The sequence below is a fragment of the Castor canadensis genome, chromosome X, assembly GCF_047511655.1.
Source record: "Castor canadensis chromosome X, mCasCan1.hap1v2, whole genome shotgun sequence".
Taxonomy (NCBI): domain Eukaryota; kingdom Metazoa; phylum Chordata; class Mammalia; order Rodentia; family Castoridae; genus Castor; species Castor canadensis.
This window is the reverse complement of record NC_133405.1, coordinates 75,086,355-75,101,726: the sequence shown is the minus strand read 5'-3', so window position 1 is coordinate 75,101,726 and position 15,372 is coordinate 75,086,355. Positions and strand designations below refer to the sequence as shown.

Below are 15,372 nucleotides of genomic sequence, written 5' to 3'. Positions count from 1 at the left end.
GATGATAAAGTTGATAGTACATAAGGAAAAAAGAAAATAGGAATAAAAATAAAAAAAACCCACAATAATATAACAAACAAACAAACAGAAAAAAAAAACCACAATAAAAAAATACCAGGTTCAGGAACAATAGAATTTCAGTCTTAGTTTAAGTTCTGGAGATACTCCTCCTGCATCCAGTCCTGGTATTGACATATAGGCAGAAGTTCTGATGTGGTCTCACCAGGCGATTGACATGTGAGTAGTATTTTGTTCTTCTGTCTACTAGTTTGATTGAAATTGTGAGGTGCAGTAGGTTTGCCAGATCAGGCAGGGTGGTAGAGCTATTGATTTCCCTAGGTGATTATACTTCAGCTGCAGCTGTTTGGTCAGCTCCTCCCCTAGCCAGGTGGGGCAGTTCAGTTTTGAATTCTGCCTTCTGGTTCAGGAGATCAACTCTGCCATCCACTACCTGCCCTTTTTGGAGGTGGCTTATTTCTATGTTTGTTTACTGAGAGTTCAGTGCTGGAAGTTTAGGTTTTTGTTATGCCCCTTTTCTCTGGGGCAGGTTTGACATACCACCTGCCCCCCTCCACTGTCTGTGCTAGATTACAGTTCACTGTTTGTTTTTCATTTTTTTCCAGGGAGTTGGGGGATCAGCCTGCCCAGTGGCTGTGCTGGTTTATGTTCCCAGGGGAGTGGATAGGGGAGTCCCATGGTGTGTGTTACTCATTCATTCTGTCAATTGACACTCAGGCAGGATTGGAGCCAGTAGTGGTAGTGGTGCTAACTTTTCTCAGTGTAGTGTGGTGTGGGGAGGCTTTCCACAGGCTAGGGGTTCAGGATGTCAAAAGTTTGATTCTGGTTGATGCTTTATCTCTGTTTGATGGAGGAAGGAGAAGAGAAGGAAAGTAAAAAAATTCACAGTGGGTGAGGAGGGTTTCCCCGGGTCTGGACCCACCTTGGTGGATATGCCACAGATTGCAGCTGTTAGGTACAATCAAAGGCTTATTTGAGGATCAATCTTTGATTTTTTTTTCCTGTACCTAATGTGATGGCAGATATTATTTTGGCTAGAAGCAGTCAGAATTACCCAAGTGTGGCTCCAATGTCTCAGGGAGGATTTTGGAGTCACAGAGTTTAACTCTGTGGAGTATGGAGGCTTTCTGCTTCCGTACCCTAGTTGCCATCTTGGATCCTCCCTCTTTAGCTATTTTAAATAACAAATACAAGCATATTATCTTATATTTTTGGATGTTAGAAGTCTGAAATGGGTCTGTTTTTGAATTACTGTTGTTTTTATTTGTTTATTTTTTATTATTGTTGTACTAGGGGTACATTGTGACATTTAAAAAAGTTCTTACAATATATCATACCTAAATTCACCCTCTCCATCATTCTTCTTTATCTTCTCTCCCCCTATTCCTAGAGTAGTTTCAGCAGGTCTCCTTTTTCCATTTTCGTATGTACTCACCCTCCTACACCTTTTCTTTATATCCCCTCCCTTCTCACTGGTACCAATTGCCAGATAGGACCTGTTTTACCTTCCTATTTTTGTTTGTTTAATACAGCTATACTGGGAGTTTCATCATGATATTTCCATGTATATGTGTATTATAGCCTGAATTGGTTCATCCCCCCTATTTTTCTCCTTTCTATTTTAGTTCCCTTCTTATGATGATGTCAACAGGTTTAAAAATTCTATATTCATTCTTGTATAGGGATTATGTCAACCATACTCACCTTCTTAACTTCCTTCTTTTACTCTCCCTCTCCAATTAAAGTGAGTTTCTTATATGCAGCATGTAGTTGGTCTTGTTTTTGAAAATCTACTCTCACAAGACTCTGTTTTCTAATTCAGGTGTTTATACTATTTAATTTTAAAATTTTTTTTGCCTTTTTGAGATAGGGTCTTGCTATGTAGTGCAGGCTGGCTTAGACTCTCTGTAACCCAGGATGGCCTAGAACTTGCTATGCAGCCTGCATTAGCATCAAACTCACAATCTCCCTGCCTCTGCCTGCCAAGTGCTGGGATTACAGGCATGTGTCATTACTTATAATTACCCGATATATGATTATGGTTGATAGCTACTATATTTACATATGTAATCCAGTCATTGCCCTTTTTCTTTCTCTCTCTCTCTGTTGTTTTTTTTTTGGTCTTACACTCTTTCTGAGCTTCCTTTCATTTTATGAAGAAGACAAATAATCTTTTGGCAGAAAGCTCTTGAGAGAACTCAGGAAAAGTGTGGGAGTCTAAGCTAAATGACCCCTTTCAATTCCAAGATTGTAAAATTCTTAATTAGTAAAATATTCAAAAGTTATTTGCAGGTAGTTATAATAGATCTCCACTTTGAAAGTATCATAATTATTGTTAAGGTTTGGATATGAAATGTCCCCCCAAATGCTTGTTTCCAGCTGGTGACACTATGGAGAGGTGATTGGCTCAAAAGGACACAAATCTCTTCAATGAACTGGTCCATTGACAAGTTAATAAATAGCAGGTAAGGCCTAGTTGTTGGTAGTATGTTACTGGGGACATGTGTTTGAAGGTCCTCAGCTCCTTGTCCTCTCTTGGTCTCTCTGTCTCTGTCTCACTCTTTCTCTTCCTCCTGTCTACCATTTGGTGAGCCACTTTACTCCACCACATACTCCCACCATGATGTTCTACCTCACCATGCTTTGACCCAAAAGCAATGAAGCCAAGTGACCATAGACTGAAGCCTTTGAAACCATGAGCCAAAACAAACCAATACATGTTTATCTCAGATATTTTGTCATAGTGACAAAAATTTGACTTGTGCTACCATATTTAAAACAGCTTGATAATCAAGACTTCAGGATTGTACTTTTTATCTATTGTAGAGTTGGGACTTTCAAAACTTTAGTTCTACAAACCTTCATCCTTTTCAACTTATTTTGAATAGGGCTGGATTGGAACTGAGAGGAAAAGGTATAGAGGTCAGACCCCACAGTAACTGACTCATGTTGACCAAACTTACCAGAAAATTTGTACCTGAAAGCCAGTTAAATAGTTCAGAGTAAAAATTGGAATAGCCAAGCAGATGAATATCCCTATTGGCTAGCCATAGTTTGTCTCCTGGCAAGGAAGCAACAAAACCAAATGGATATCCTAAGGTTGAGGACTGCACAAACTTACTAGAATTTCTTGTCATTTGTCTGGCCATTTCCTTTAGTGTCCCTGGGTACATATACCCCCCAGTATCACCTTAAGTTTCTCTTTCATACATTCCAAGGTGAACCCTGAGGATTTCTAATGATGTGAATGCTCATATAAGGGTCCTAATTATTTCAGGCTTGAGAAAGGCCCAATTTTTCTGTTAATACATTAGGTTCTAATTCTGTTGAAGCAAGGAGTTTTAGGTTTCCTCCAGTATTTTGACAATATTAAAATACACATTTCCCTTTCAAAACAGGGGAAGAATGGGTCTATCCAAGATGCCAGTTATGCTGAGTATTAAATGTGGCATGGTCGGAAAAGTCACAGAGTAAGACATTAGCCTCTGTGGGACTACAGGATTTGCTTTGGAATGCTCTTATAATTAGATTAAGCACATTAGATTTCACAAATTTCAATTTAAAAAATTGATACACATGAAGAACTATGCTGTTTTAGCAACAAAAATTCCTTCTGTGGATGGAAAAAATGAGCCAAATTTTATGCCAAACAATTATAATTTTTGTTTAGTTAAAAATGAAAACTATGTGGAAGAGTGAAAGGGGATAAACTTTATTGGTTTTCATTGTTAGTTATTTTTGTAAGGGAGACTAGAATTAGACATTAATTTGAATTATTCTTTACCAAAGTTGTAGAAAGAATATTCTGACTTTTATGGGATGAAAGACATTATTTTTCAATACTTAATTTTAGTGTATGCTTGTGTCTTCAAAAAAAACATTAATCTTCAAGAAGGCAAAAATAAAAACAGCAAACCCAAGTAGTCTTGGGTGTTCAGAAATAAGTATGTTAATTTTTGTTTTCGTATAGTGCACTGAAATTGAGTAGCAACAAACCTTTACTTTGTTTCCCTTTGAAAAAGGGAAGTTTTCCATGAAGATAATTTATTTGTGTTAAATTTCTAAGACAGTACTAGTGACATGCAAAATATTTCCTAGATCAACTGACTTGCTATCAAGAGAAACTGTGAAGATTGGGTCCTTGGGAGTACAAATTTAAATGTTTGAGCAAATATTCCATGAAAATCTGTTTGATAAAAATTAGGTCATGCTTTTCTGATTTAGAATAGAAATACATTCTTTTGACTTACTAGAGTTATCCTAGAAGAGATTATATGAAAGGATTATAAATAGTGCAGACAAAAGTACAGTAATGAGCATATGAATAAAGTTAGAAATTGTCTTTTCATTTATCTAGAGTAACAGAGCTCTGGGATGGAGCAAAGACAATGTTTTAGATTTGGCCTCTCAGAAACACTTTCCCATTTTTATATTACAGATAATCTTCAGGCTGTACACATGAAGTAGAATAGAAAAGGTCCCACAAGTTTACATTGCTCTGAGATCTAATCTCACCTTTTAAGCTTTTGAATTTTCCACAGTTGGAGTCACTAAAATGTTAGTAGGAGGTAGGTATTGAGAAAATGTTTGATTGCCTTAAGGACAATTAAAAATTAAAAGCATAAAATCATATTGCTAGAGCAAAAAGCCAGGAGATTTTATAACCAAGAAAACCAAAATTTATAGTCTGATAAGAGCACAAATAACTATTTATATTTATTCTGGAAACAAAAATACAGAGTTTCCTCTTAAGATCAGAATTTTTTTTTAAGATACAGAAGACATATTGGCTGAACAAAAATAGTTAGGTTAGGTATATAACAAAAGATAGTTTGGATAGCTGATGAGGTTGGTGACTAGAGGAATGTATGTGAAGACTGTGGCACATTAATGCCACAGGGTATTTTATTGCCATTAAGAATTACAAACATGAAAGTCCTTGTAATGTCAATATTCTAAGATACTATACAATATTTTTATGGTGATCTGACTAAAATTACATGCTTCATTTGTTTATATAATTTAAAAATTTAAATATGTAATTTAATTAAGCCTGGTTTTAAAAAATGAACAAATCATTAAAAAAATTAACCCCTGGTTCATCTCTCTCTTTTTTTCTCTCTCTCTGCATATATATTAATATATCTGTGGTAAGAATACTTAACATGAGATCTCTCTTAAGGTTTTAAAATGCACAATACAATATCGTTAACCATGGGTATAAGGTTGTATAGCAAATCTCTATAACCTATCATCATACCTAACTGAAACTTTGTACCTAAAAATGGTACTGCAGGATAGTATAGCAAATTGAGAACATGGGTTGTGGTGGTATCAGACTGCCTGGGTTTTCACCTTGATTCTGATGCTTGGTAGCTGTTTGACATTGGGCAAGTTACTAAGCTTCTTTGTCCCTCAGTTTTTAATTTAACATACCTATCAGGGCAGTTGTAAGCATTAAATGTATTACTGCAGGTAAAGTACTTAAAACAGAGCATAGTACATAGATCTCATTAAATGTTATATAATGCCATTTAAAGATATAATATGTAACCTTGAGGAATAGGTAATTCCACAAGAATCCCTTCACTTTAGGAGAAAATATTAACACATATAGGGAAATTGGGAAAACAATTAAGTACTAAGCAGCATGGTATAGGCTATTAAGTGTGTAATTCATGAAAGAAGAACAAATGTGGATTTGCAGGCAAGTGAAGGTTTTATGGTGTGTTTCCATATGGGATGAAATGAGAGTGGAAATGAGAACACAAACAAAAGCCTCAATGCAGGACTAAATAAACATGATTCTTTTATGTGTTATAGAATTTAACCATGCCAGATTTTGTTTTAACTCTTTCAATATTGGTGTAGTACATCTGAATGAGTATATTTGAGTAACAAAACCATCTCTAGATACTTTAAAATTATATCTCACCATATATTTTAAGGTAAAATTTCAACATACCTGATCTCATTTGATTTTCACAAATGCTGTATAAGACAGATGGGACAAGTATTATTTTCATTTTACAAATGAGGTTGCTGAGGGTCAGAGTTTATGTCACTTGCCTAAAGTTATATATCTAGTAAGTAATTGAGGCCAACTTAATCTACAGGTCTTCCAGCTTCTAATGTAGCACTCTTCTACCATGCTACATTCTTTGCTGAATAGTAGAAGGTTTAGTAAATGAGAAATGAGAACTGATTTTTATGACAAATAATTGTGTTTGATCTTTGTCTTAAGCATGAGAAAAATAGTATAGAGTAAAAGTTCTGCCAATGGCAAGTTTTTGGTATGTTAAACAAAAGTGAACGAGTAACAGTCATTATTATGTTTTAGAGGGTCTTTATGTTTGTGATTTTCCCCAACACTGGAAGTGAAATAGAAATAATGTATGTGTGGCAGATTTAGGTAGAACTTCTACTTTTATAGTTGTTCTTTTTTCTTCACTCTTATTTTTTTTCTTCTGAAGTAATGTGTCTTTTGAATTACAAAGATAAGGAATACACTACACTTCAGCAAAAGCTTTCTCATTAATATTCTATTTTATCCATTACTAGTTGGTTTTGATATTTTAAGACAATGATTCCTCTGTAATATAAATCCACTGTAAACATTCTTTGGTATTCCTGTTAACATGCCAGTAAAAAAGAAAAAGTATGAAACAATAACAGAGTTTATAACTACTTAAACCCATAAATGCATATCATAGAGCAAAATCTCTTACATAGAGTAATACACATATTCATAAATATATGCACTTCTTAAGTAACATGGACATTCAAAATTTTCTTCAGAGATCCTTTGTTGTAAATTTTTCTCCTGGTAATAGGAATATAGAAAAGTAGACCTTCTTTCCTTCTCTTCAGATAAATTTTTAATTACTTCCTTTCATATCAGTTGTCTGGTTTCTTAAGAAAGAATTATATGTTGAGTAGGGAGAAAATTCCTTACAGGAGCCTCAATGAGCAACATGATTTTCTTTTGGGATCTCAAGGCTGGAGCAGAAGAAAATTGGAGACAAACTGGCCTTTGATCAGATTTATCTTCCTCAGTTTCCAGATTGTACATTGCATGGAGCCCTTAGGATCATTTGGTGGAATACTAGTCAATTGTAGCATTTGTATATTCTCTTCTGGAAGAAATGGCCCTACTTGCCTAGCTAGTCAGTACTATAAAGGAGGAGGCTGAGAGTACATTTTATGTAGCTCCTGGGTCATCTCCAGTACTCATCTGATGGGATGCATGCAAAAGGATATGTTAGGTTGAGAAGTATTTGCTAATTTTAAAGCTAGACTTAATAGTCTAGTGCTTATCCTTTGTACAGCTTTTATTTGGGAGGAAAACCTTGATCTTAGACACAGTTTTACAGTGCAAAACCACAAATATACTCCACCTTCTGGCGAATGGTCAAGGAACCATATATAATTTGGCTCGTAATTGTGAAATGAATTTTTAACCCTTGTGTACTAATGGGAGTCATAAATAAGATAGGTTTATAGGCACATATGATTCAGTGTGCAAATTATTAGTGGGAATTTTTTAAATTATAAATGATTTGGGAAAATTATTGTTTGGGAAACTTTTTATTGATTTGCACTGGAGATAGATTTAAACTATTCTTTACATATTTCTTCTCCTTTTTCTGGCAAAGAGGACTTCCTCTTGGGTACATAATTCATGCTGGACAAAGAATGTTTTCTAAATGTAGACAGCCTTCTCCTAAAGTTTCCCCCTGAAAAGAAATATAGAAGAGGGTCAAAGCAACAATTTGATGCCGCCAGAGACAAGGTTATGACCACTGACTTCTGCATTGTAAGGACAGAATCACAGGGCTTAGTTTCACTGTGTAAAAAGTGAAGGTGAATGGTACGTTGAATATGATATGGCATGAAGCTGATTAAAAAGGCTGCTGTCACAACTATTATCATTCCTATAGCCTTTTTACGACTTGACAGATTTTTCTTCATTGAATTTTTTAGTAAGGTCAAAATGATCATTGTGTAACATACAATTATAATGACAAAAGGGATGATGAAGCCAATGAATAAGGACACATAATGCAAGACCAAAATATTATTCTTCATTTGATTGTCCTGTGGAGGCTCAAAGCACTTAGTATTGTTTTTCTCATCTTTGTAAGTTTTGGACATTAAAAATGGAGAACTGGTCAAAATCACAAAAATCCAAATGCCAACACACACAAACCTGGCTTTTTTCTGTGTAACCAAATTAATGTTCTGGACTGGGAAAACAATTGCAACACATCGAAAAAAGCTCATGGCTGTCATAAAGAAAATGCTACAATAGAGGTTGACATACAAAGCATAAGTGCTGAGGCGGCACAAAAAGTCACCAAAGAGCCAAACACCTTTGTGAACATAATAGACTACACGGAGAGGCAATGTGCACACACAAAGTAGATCTGCTATGGCTAAATTAATCATGTATACTTGGAAGGCTGATTTTTCGTGATATGTTTTTATGAGGACATAGAGCACAAAGCCATTGCCAAAGAAACCCACAACAGAGATCATAGAGTACAAGGTGGAATACACTTGATTACGGAAGTCATCAATAGTGTCATGGCATGTATTATTACTGGCAGAAGATACTGTCAGATTTCCAGCTCCATCCATGTTTCTTTAGGGAATGTCTTCTTTGGTGCCTACAATATATAAAATATCTTGTTAATTATTTTGTTTTATTTACTTTCCATTTTTAAGGATTGCATTTTTCTATTTGATTAATTTTTGTGATCATATTATTGTACTGGAAGTACATTGTAACATTTACAAAAGTTCTTACAATATTTCATAGCTAAATTCACCCCAGTCTATCATCCTCCTTTACCCCCCCATTCCTGGCACAGTTTCAACATGTCTCATTTTCCATTTTCATACATGAGTACATAATATTTGCACCATATTCACCCTTCTACACCTTTCCCCCCCACACACTAGTACTAACCCCCTAGACTGGACCTGTTTTACCTTCCTGTTCTCTGTTTTTGAAAAAATACATTTTTGTTTGTTTAAGATAACTATACAGGAAGTTTCACTGTGACATTTCCAGGTATATATGTATTATAATCTGAATTGGTTCATCACCTCTATTTTCTCCTTTTTACTATAGTTCTATTCTTATGGTGATTTCAATAGGTTTAAAAATTCTATATTCATTCTTGTATAGGAAGTACATCAACTATATTTACCTTCTTAACTTCCTTCTTTTATCCTCCTTCTCTCGTATGTGATCTCCCCTTAGTGTCACCTGTTTTACATAATATGGCTTGTATTTATATTGTGTCTGTCTCCCACAAGTGAGAGAAAACATGTGGCTCTTGTCTTTCTGAGCCTGGCTTACTTCACTTAAAATGATGTCCTCCAATTGCATCCATTTACCTTCAAGCCACATGATTTCATTATTCCTCATGGCTGAATAAAATTCCATTGTGTATAAATACCACATTTTCTTAATCCATTCACTACTTGGGGGCATCTTGGCTGTTTCCATAGTTCAGCTATTGTGAATAATGCTGCTACAAACATGGCTGTGCAGGTGACTTTATTGCAACCTGATTTACATTCCTTTGGGTATATCCCTAGAAGTGGAATTGCTGAATCATATGACAGTTCTATTTTTAGTTTTGTGAGAAGTCTCTGTACTGTTTTCCATAGTGGTTGTACTAATTTACATTCCTACCAATACTGTATGAAGGTTCCTTTTCCCCCTCATCCTCAACAACATTTGTTGTTTGTGTTCTTGATGATATCTATTCTAATAGGAGTATGTTTTTTGACCATTTGGATGTCTTCCTTTGAAAAATCTCTTAAAACATCTTGCCAATTTTTACTAGACCTTAAATTATAGGAAGTGTTAATGTCATTTTGCAGTGTCAGCAGGAAGGAAGAGTTGTGGGGCAATGATTCAGCTGGACTCTGCCACCAAGAGGAAGAAGGGCTTGGGTCCTCTCAGAAACTCACAAAACATTTTTTTCTCTTTTCCCATCCATGTTTGTCAGATATACTTCCTCTTATTCTTCAACATCTAGGTGAAATATTCTGTATTTTAAATCATACTACTCTAGTAGTATTCCAAAATTTTTCTTTTTAGATATATTTATGAAATTTTTCAATTAGAGAAAAACTTTAAATAGTAGTTTCATATGTATGAATACATCTCTAAATATTTATGTATCTATTTGCTACCTCCTGCCTCAGCCTCCAGAGTGCTGGGATTATAGACGAATAGTACCATGCTTGTCAAGAGCTTTAAATTCTGTTAGAGAATAAAATCTGAATGGAAATACTTGGTTCCCTCAAGAAGAGGGAGTATTCCAAACCCCTGCATTATTCCCCTCAAGAAGAGGGAATGTATATGAGAATAGGTTACCTAGCACCCTAGGTAACATCTGCTGAATGCTGCTCATACCTAGGGAAAATGATCAAATTTGTTGTTACTGAAACTCACTCCTGTGAGGGAGATTCTTAATCTAGGACATGGCTAACTATATTTAGAAACACAGAACACCATAATTAGGGAAAGCTTACAGGCCATCTGGTTATTTTAATGATAAGATAAAAGTTTTAGAGAGGTGAAATACACATTTAAAAATCTGTACCATAATTTAAGACTGAGGAAAGATGTGATATAACTAGTTGAAATATACTTATTGGATGAAGAAATTGTTGTAGCTCTTCATCCTTGTTCTCATCCTAGATTTGTACTCAATGCTTTAATGTTTAGTCATATATAGTCATTTTTATAGCAAAAAGTTATTACTTGGTCTATCCATGTTCATCAGGGCACTAAACAAGTAGTGATTTCTTTAGTGGTCAGCTAGATTCTCCTACTTTTTATGAAAGTAGAAGAAATTAATCAAATATCATATGTCAGACAATCTTTGAAGTCTTATTTGTTGGCTTTCTACACAACTCTTTCTCCTTGGGAAGAGAGAAGTTGGGGATTGTAAGATGGGAAGATTGCTTGAGCATTCAGGAACTACCAGCAATAGATGGGACTGATCTCCATACCAGGGATACAGAAACAGATAGAACTGACAGTGGTTGCAGGTGGGATATAACTTCTCAGGTTTACTACTGTGAATAATTATATTTGCTTTTGAGGATGTACCATTTATTCATCTAGAAACTCCACATAGTTGTTCTATATTTTCCTTTCATTTAATCATGTCATTATTTGTCAACAAGAATTGTTGGCGTAAGATAAAAAATTGAAGAGGAATAGTTCTGAAGTCATAGAGAAAAATGAGACCATTATTCCAAACCCATGCATTATTTTTCTGTTTGCTTTCCAGTTGCCTCCCTCTTTCACCAGTGATTCTCTAAACTCAGGTGGAAGGAAGGGAAACTGCCTCAAATTAATTCAGTTTTTTTCATTAATCCCATGTTAAGTGTTTTCCTCAAATGGGGCTGTATTATTCTGTGAGGCACTAGATGGTGCTCTTGAGATTTTTTGATGTAACTCCCCCCCCCCTTAGCTTTACTGTATATAATTGACAAATAAATGTTGCATGTATTTGGAATACATGCACAATGTGGTAACATGATGATCTGATACAGATTATCTGATATGTGATGATTACCACAACCATTTCATAATGTGATGATTTGATATACAAATACATTGTGAAATGATTGCCACCATCAAGTTAATTAACACATTCATCACAGGCCCAGCCTGGTGGCACAGGCCTGTAATCTGTAATCCCAGCACCCTGGAGGTCAAGGCAAGAGGACCTTGGGTTTGAGGCTAGCCTGGGCTACATAGTGAGACTCTGTCTCAAAAAACCAAACCAAGCCAAAACAAAACAAAACAAAATACCTCACACCCATCATGTCACATACTTTTTTTGACTGTATAGTTTGTATAGGAAAAAAATTTGGAAGCTACTTAAAAAGCTAAACATTGATCTACAATTTGATCCAGCAATACCACTCTTGGAGATATACCCAAAAGACTGTGACACAGGTTACTCCAGAGGCACCTGCACACCCATGTTTATGGCAGCACTATTCACAATAGCCAAGTTATGAAAACAGCCAAGATGCCCCACTACTGATGAATGGATTAAGAAAATGTGGTATTTATACACAATGGAACTTTATGCAGCCATGAAGAAGAATGAAATGTTATCATTCTCAAGTAAAGAGATGAAACTGGAGAACATCATTCTGAATGAAGTTAGCCTGGCCCAAAAGACCAAAAATCGTATGTTCTCCCTCATATGCGGACATTAGATCAAGGGCAAACACGACAAGGGGATTGGACTTTGATCACATGATAAAAGCGAGAGCACACAAGGGAGATATGAGGATAGTTAAGACACCTAAAAAATTAGTTAGCATTTGTTGCCCTCAACGCAGAGAAACTAAAGCAGATACCTTAAAATCAACTGAGGCCAATAGGAGAAGGGGACCAGGAACTAGAGAAAAGGTTAGATCAAGAAGAATTAACCTAGAAGGTAACACACATGCACAGGAAATTAATGTGAGTCAATTCCCTGTATAGCTATCCTTATCTCAACTAGCAAAAACCCTTGTTCCTTCCTATTATTGCTTATACTCTCTCTACAACAAAATTAGAAATAAGGGGAAAATAGTTTCTGTTGGGTATTGAGGGGGTGGGGGGAGAGGGAGGGGGCAGAGTGGGTGGTAAGGGAGGGGGTGGGAGGAGGAGGGAGAAATGACCCAAGCATTGTATGCACATATGAATAATAAAAAAATTAGAAAAAAAGAATGCTTAAAATCTATTCTCTTAGCAAATTTCAAGTAACAATACATTTTTCTTAACTGTAGTCACTATGTTGTATATTTCATTCCCAGAGTTTAGTCATTTTATAACTGAAAGTTTGTGCCCCTTGATCAGCATCTTCCAAATCCTGAAAATCACAATTCTACCCTCTGCTTCTGCTATAGCCTTCAAAACAACCACATTTGAAAGGTAATTACCAGCAGCCCTTCCTAACACCACCAATCTTCAATTTGTCGTGCTGCAAGCTTTTCAGAATAATTTTCCACACATTATGGCTTCCAGGTATGCTATGTTCTTGCTTTAAAAGCTCCAGTTCTAATTATCCTGATTTTATCAGTGCATGTTGTATGCTTATGTTGAAATACCACACTGAACTCCAGTAATAAGAACAATCATTACATGTTAATTAGAAAAGAAACCTTCAGTAATTCCTGATTGCCTTCCGAATACAATCCAGACTTCTTGGTCTGATATTTGAAACTCCTCATAGTCTGGCTGTAGTTTACTTTCCTCAGTTTCTCTCTTACTTCTCCTGCTTGCAAACCTTATAGTTCAAGGAAACAGTTATTTTAACTATGCCAGGTACTTGTGCCACAAGTTTTCACACCTGCCTGAAATGCCCTTTCCTTCATCTGCATATACAAAACTACCCATCATTCAGCTCAAATTGCATCTTCTTGACTCTACCTTACCTAATTCTCCATGCAAAGTTATTTCCATCCTTATTGAACTTCTAGGGAATGTTTAATCTATCTTGCATATCATTAATTTGTGTAAATGTGTTATCTTTTCTTCCAGACTAAGTATGATTGATAAATAAGAAAGCATCTCATGCAGGGCCTAGCACATATGTACCATGTTCTTAAGTATTAAGTATTAATTGAGGACTTGGGAGGAATAGCTCAAGTGGTAGAGTACCTACCTAGCAAGAGTGAGGCCCTGAGTTCAAATCACATTACTACCAAAGAGGAGGAGGAAGAGGAAGAAGAAGGAAGAAGAAGAAATAAGGAGAAGGAGGAGAAGGAGGAGGAGGAGGAGGAGGAGGAGGAGGAGAAGAAGAAGAAGAAGAAGAAGAAGAAGAAGAAGAAGAAGAAGAAGAAGAAGAAGAAGAAGAAGAAGAAGAAGAAGAAGAAATGAGGAGAGGAGGAGGAGGAAGAGGAGGAGGAGGAGGAGGAAGAGGAGGAGGAGGAGGAGGAGGAGGAGGAGGAGGAGGAGAAGAAGAAGAAGAAGAAGAAGAAGAAGAAGAAGAAGAAGAAGAAGAAGAAGAAGAAGAAGAAGAAGAAGAAAAGGATTTTCTCCCACTGGGTTGCTCTATTAGGTTAAATGTGTAGGCTTTGGGGGTACAGGCCTTCAGTCTGTAAGTGGGCTGAAGCTGATTCAACATGTGTGAAGACCCAAGCTTGGGTCTCACAAAATAATGAAACAAAGGAAAATTGAAAGCGCAGACCAGAATTAGCAGTTAATAGCATGCATACGGAGGAAGAAAATGCTGTTGCAATTCAAACTACTGAGGAGCATCCTGTATCTTTTGACTAGTGCTCTTTCAGACCGAGGGGGTTTGAAGACCATTCCTGAAGTTTCATGAGGAGTCTGAAGTGAAGCAGAAGAAAAATACTGACAAAGACCATCCAGATAGTGGAATTAAAAAAGGATCCCATTCAAATTCAAGAAAAGTAAGCACTGATAAGACTGCTGTGGTTAGTGGAAATCATATATGTTCTTGTAAAGAAAATGAAATATTTGTACAGCTTGCCAGTTCCTCACAGTTTCAATGCAGTGATCATGTAAGAATTGTTCTAGACAAAACTCTTAAAGATTGCTCTGAGCTTATCCTAAGGCAACTTCAGAAAATGAAATCTATTGTCAGTCTGAAAAACTTGAAGTACATTCAAATGACTTGGATATATCTGTCATGGAAAAAATCAGTATAGGTAGAACCACAGACAGAGGGCAGTACTGATAACTAATGTAGTAGAAATACATCATTTTAAATAGGAAGCCATCAAGAATGCTGTAATTGTGAAACTTGTTATTTTTTTGTTGACATGCACTAACCTGTCCAAAAAAATAGGAAAACAAAACCATGATATTTGTCATGTAGAACTTTTTCTTTCATCCTCACAGGACTTGAGGAACAGAACTAATACTTCAGTTATTATAAATATTTGAGTTAAATCCCAAATTTCTGTCACCCAACTGCATTTTTCATGAACTAGACTGAATTATCTGTTCATTGGTATGCTTTACCATGTCACTTTTCATGTATAACAGTACTCTTTATTTGTAGATACCCTTTTTGTACATGTTTATTATTGTAAATTATTTGCTGCCATCAGCAGTCTATAAATCTAAACTATTAAATGATACATTTATATTTGGAACTTTCATTTTTGACTTTCAACTATATTGATCAATGGATATTTCAAATATTTGCAAGATGTGAAAGCATTGAGTGAGTTGTGGATTCATTTGGGGGCAGGAGGGAAATATACATATATGCAAGCATATATACAACAAGCAAACAAATTCTCATACTCTGTCAAACATATGGGCAGAATTTTTAATGGAAATTATTA

At 35.7% G+C, this 15,372-nt stretch overlaps 1 protein-coding gene across 4 annotated transcripts in view; it reads right to left on the bottom strand.

Moving 5' to 3' along the window:
* Positions 1–4,709: 4,709 nt before the first annotated feature.
* Cysltr1 (cysteinyl leukotriene receptor 1) overlaps positions 4,710–15,372 on the bottom strand; it is a 29,156-nt gene continuing 18,493 nt past the window's right edge. For all 4 annotated transcript variants that reach the window (XM_074062572.1, XM_074062574.1, XM_074062573.1 and 1 more), the window contains one exon: positions 4,710–8,687. In XM_074062572.1, coding sequence (XP_073918673.1) covers positions 7,636–8,658 — 1,023 coding nt within the window. In that variant the 5' untranslated portion in view covers positions 8,659–8,687 and the 3' untranslated portion in view covers positions 4,710–7,635. The remainder of the gene's footprint in view (positions 8,688–15,372) is intronic.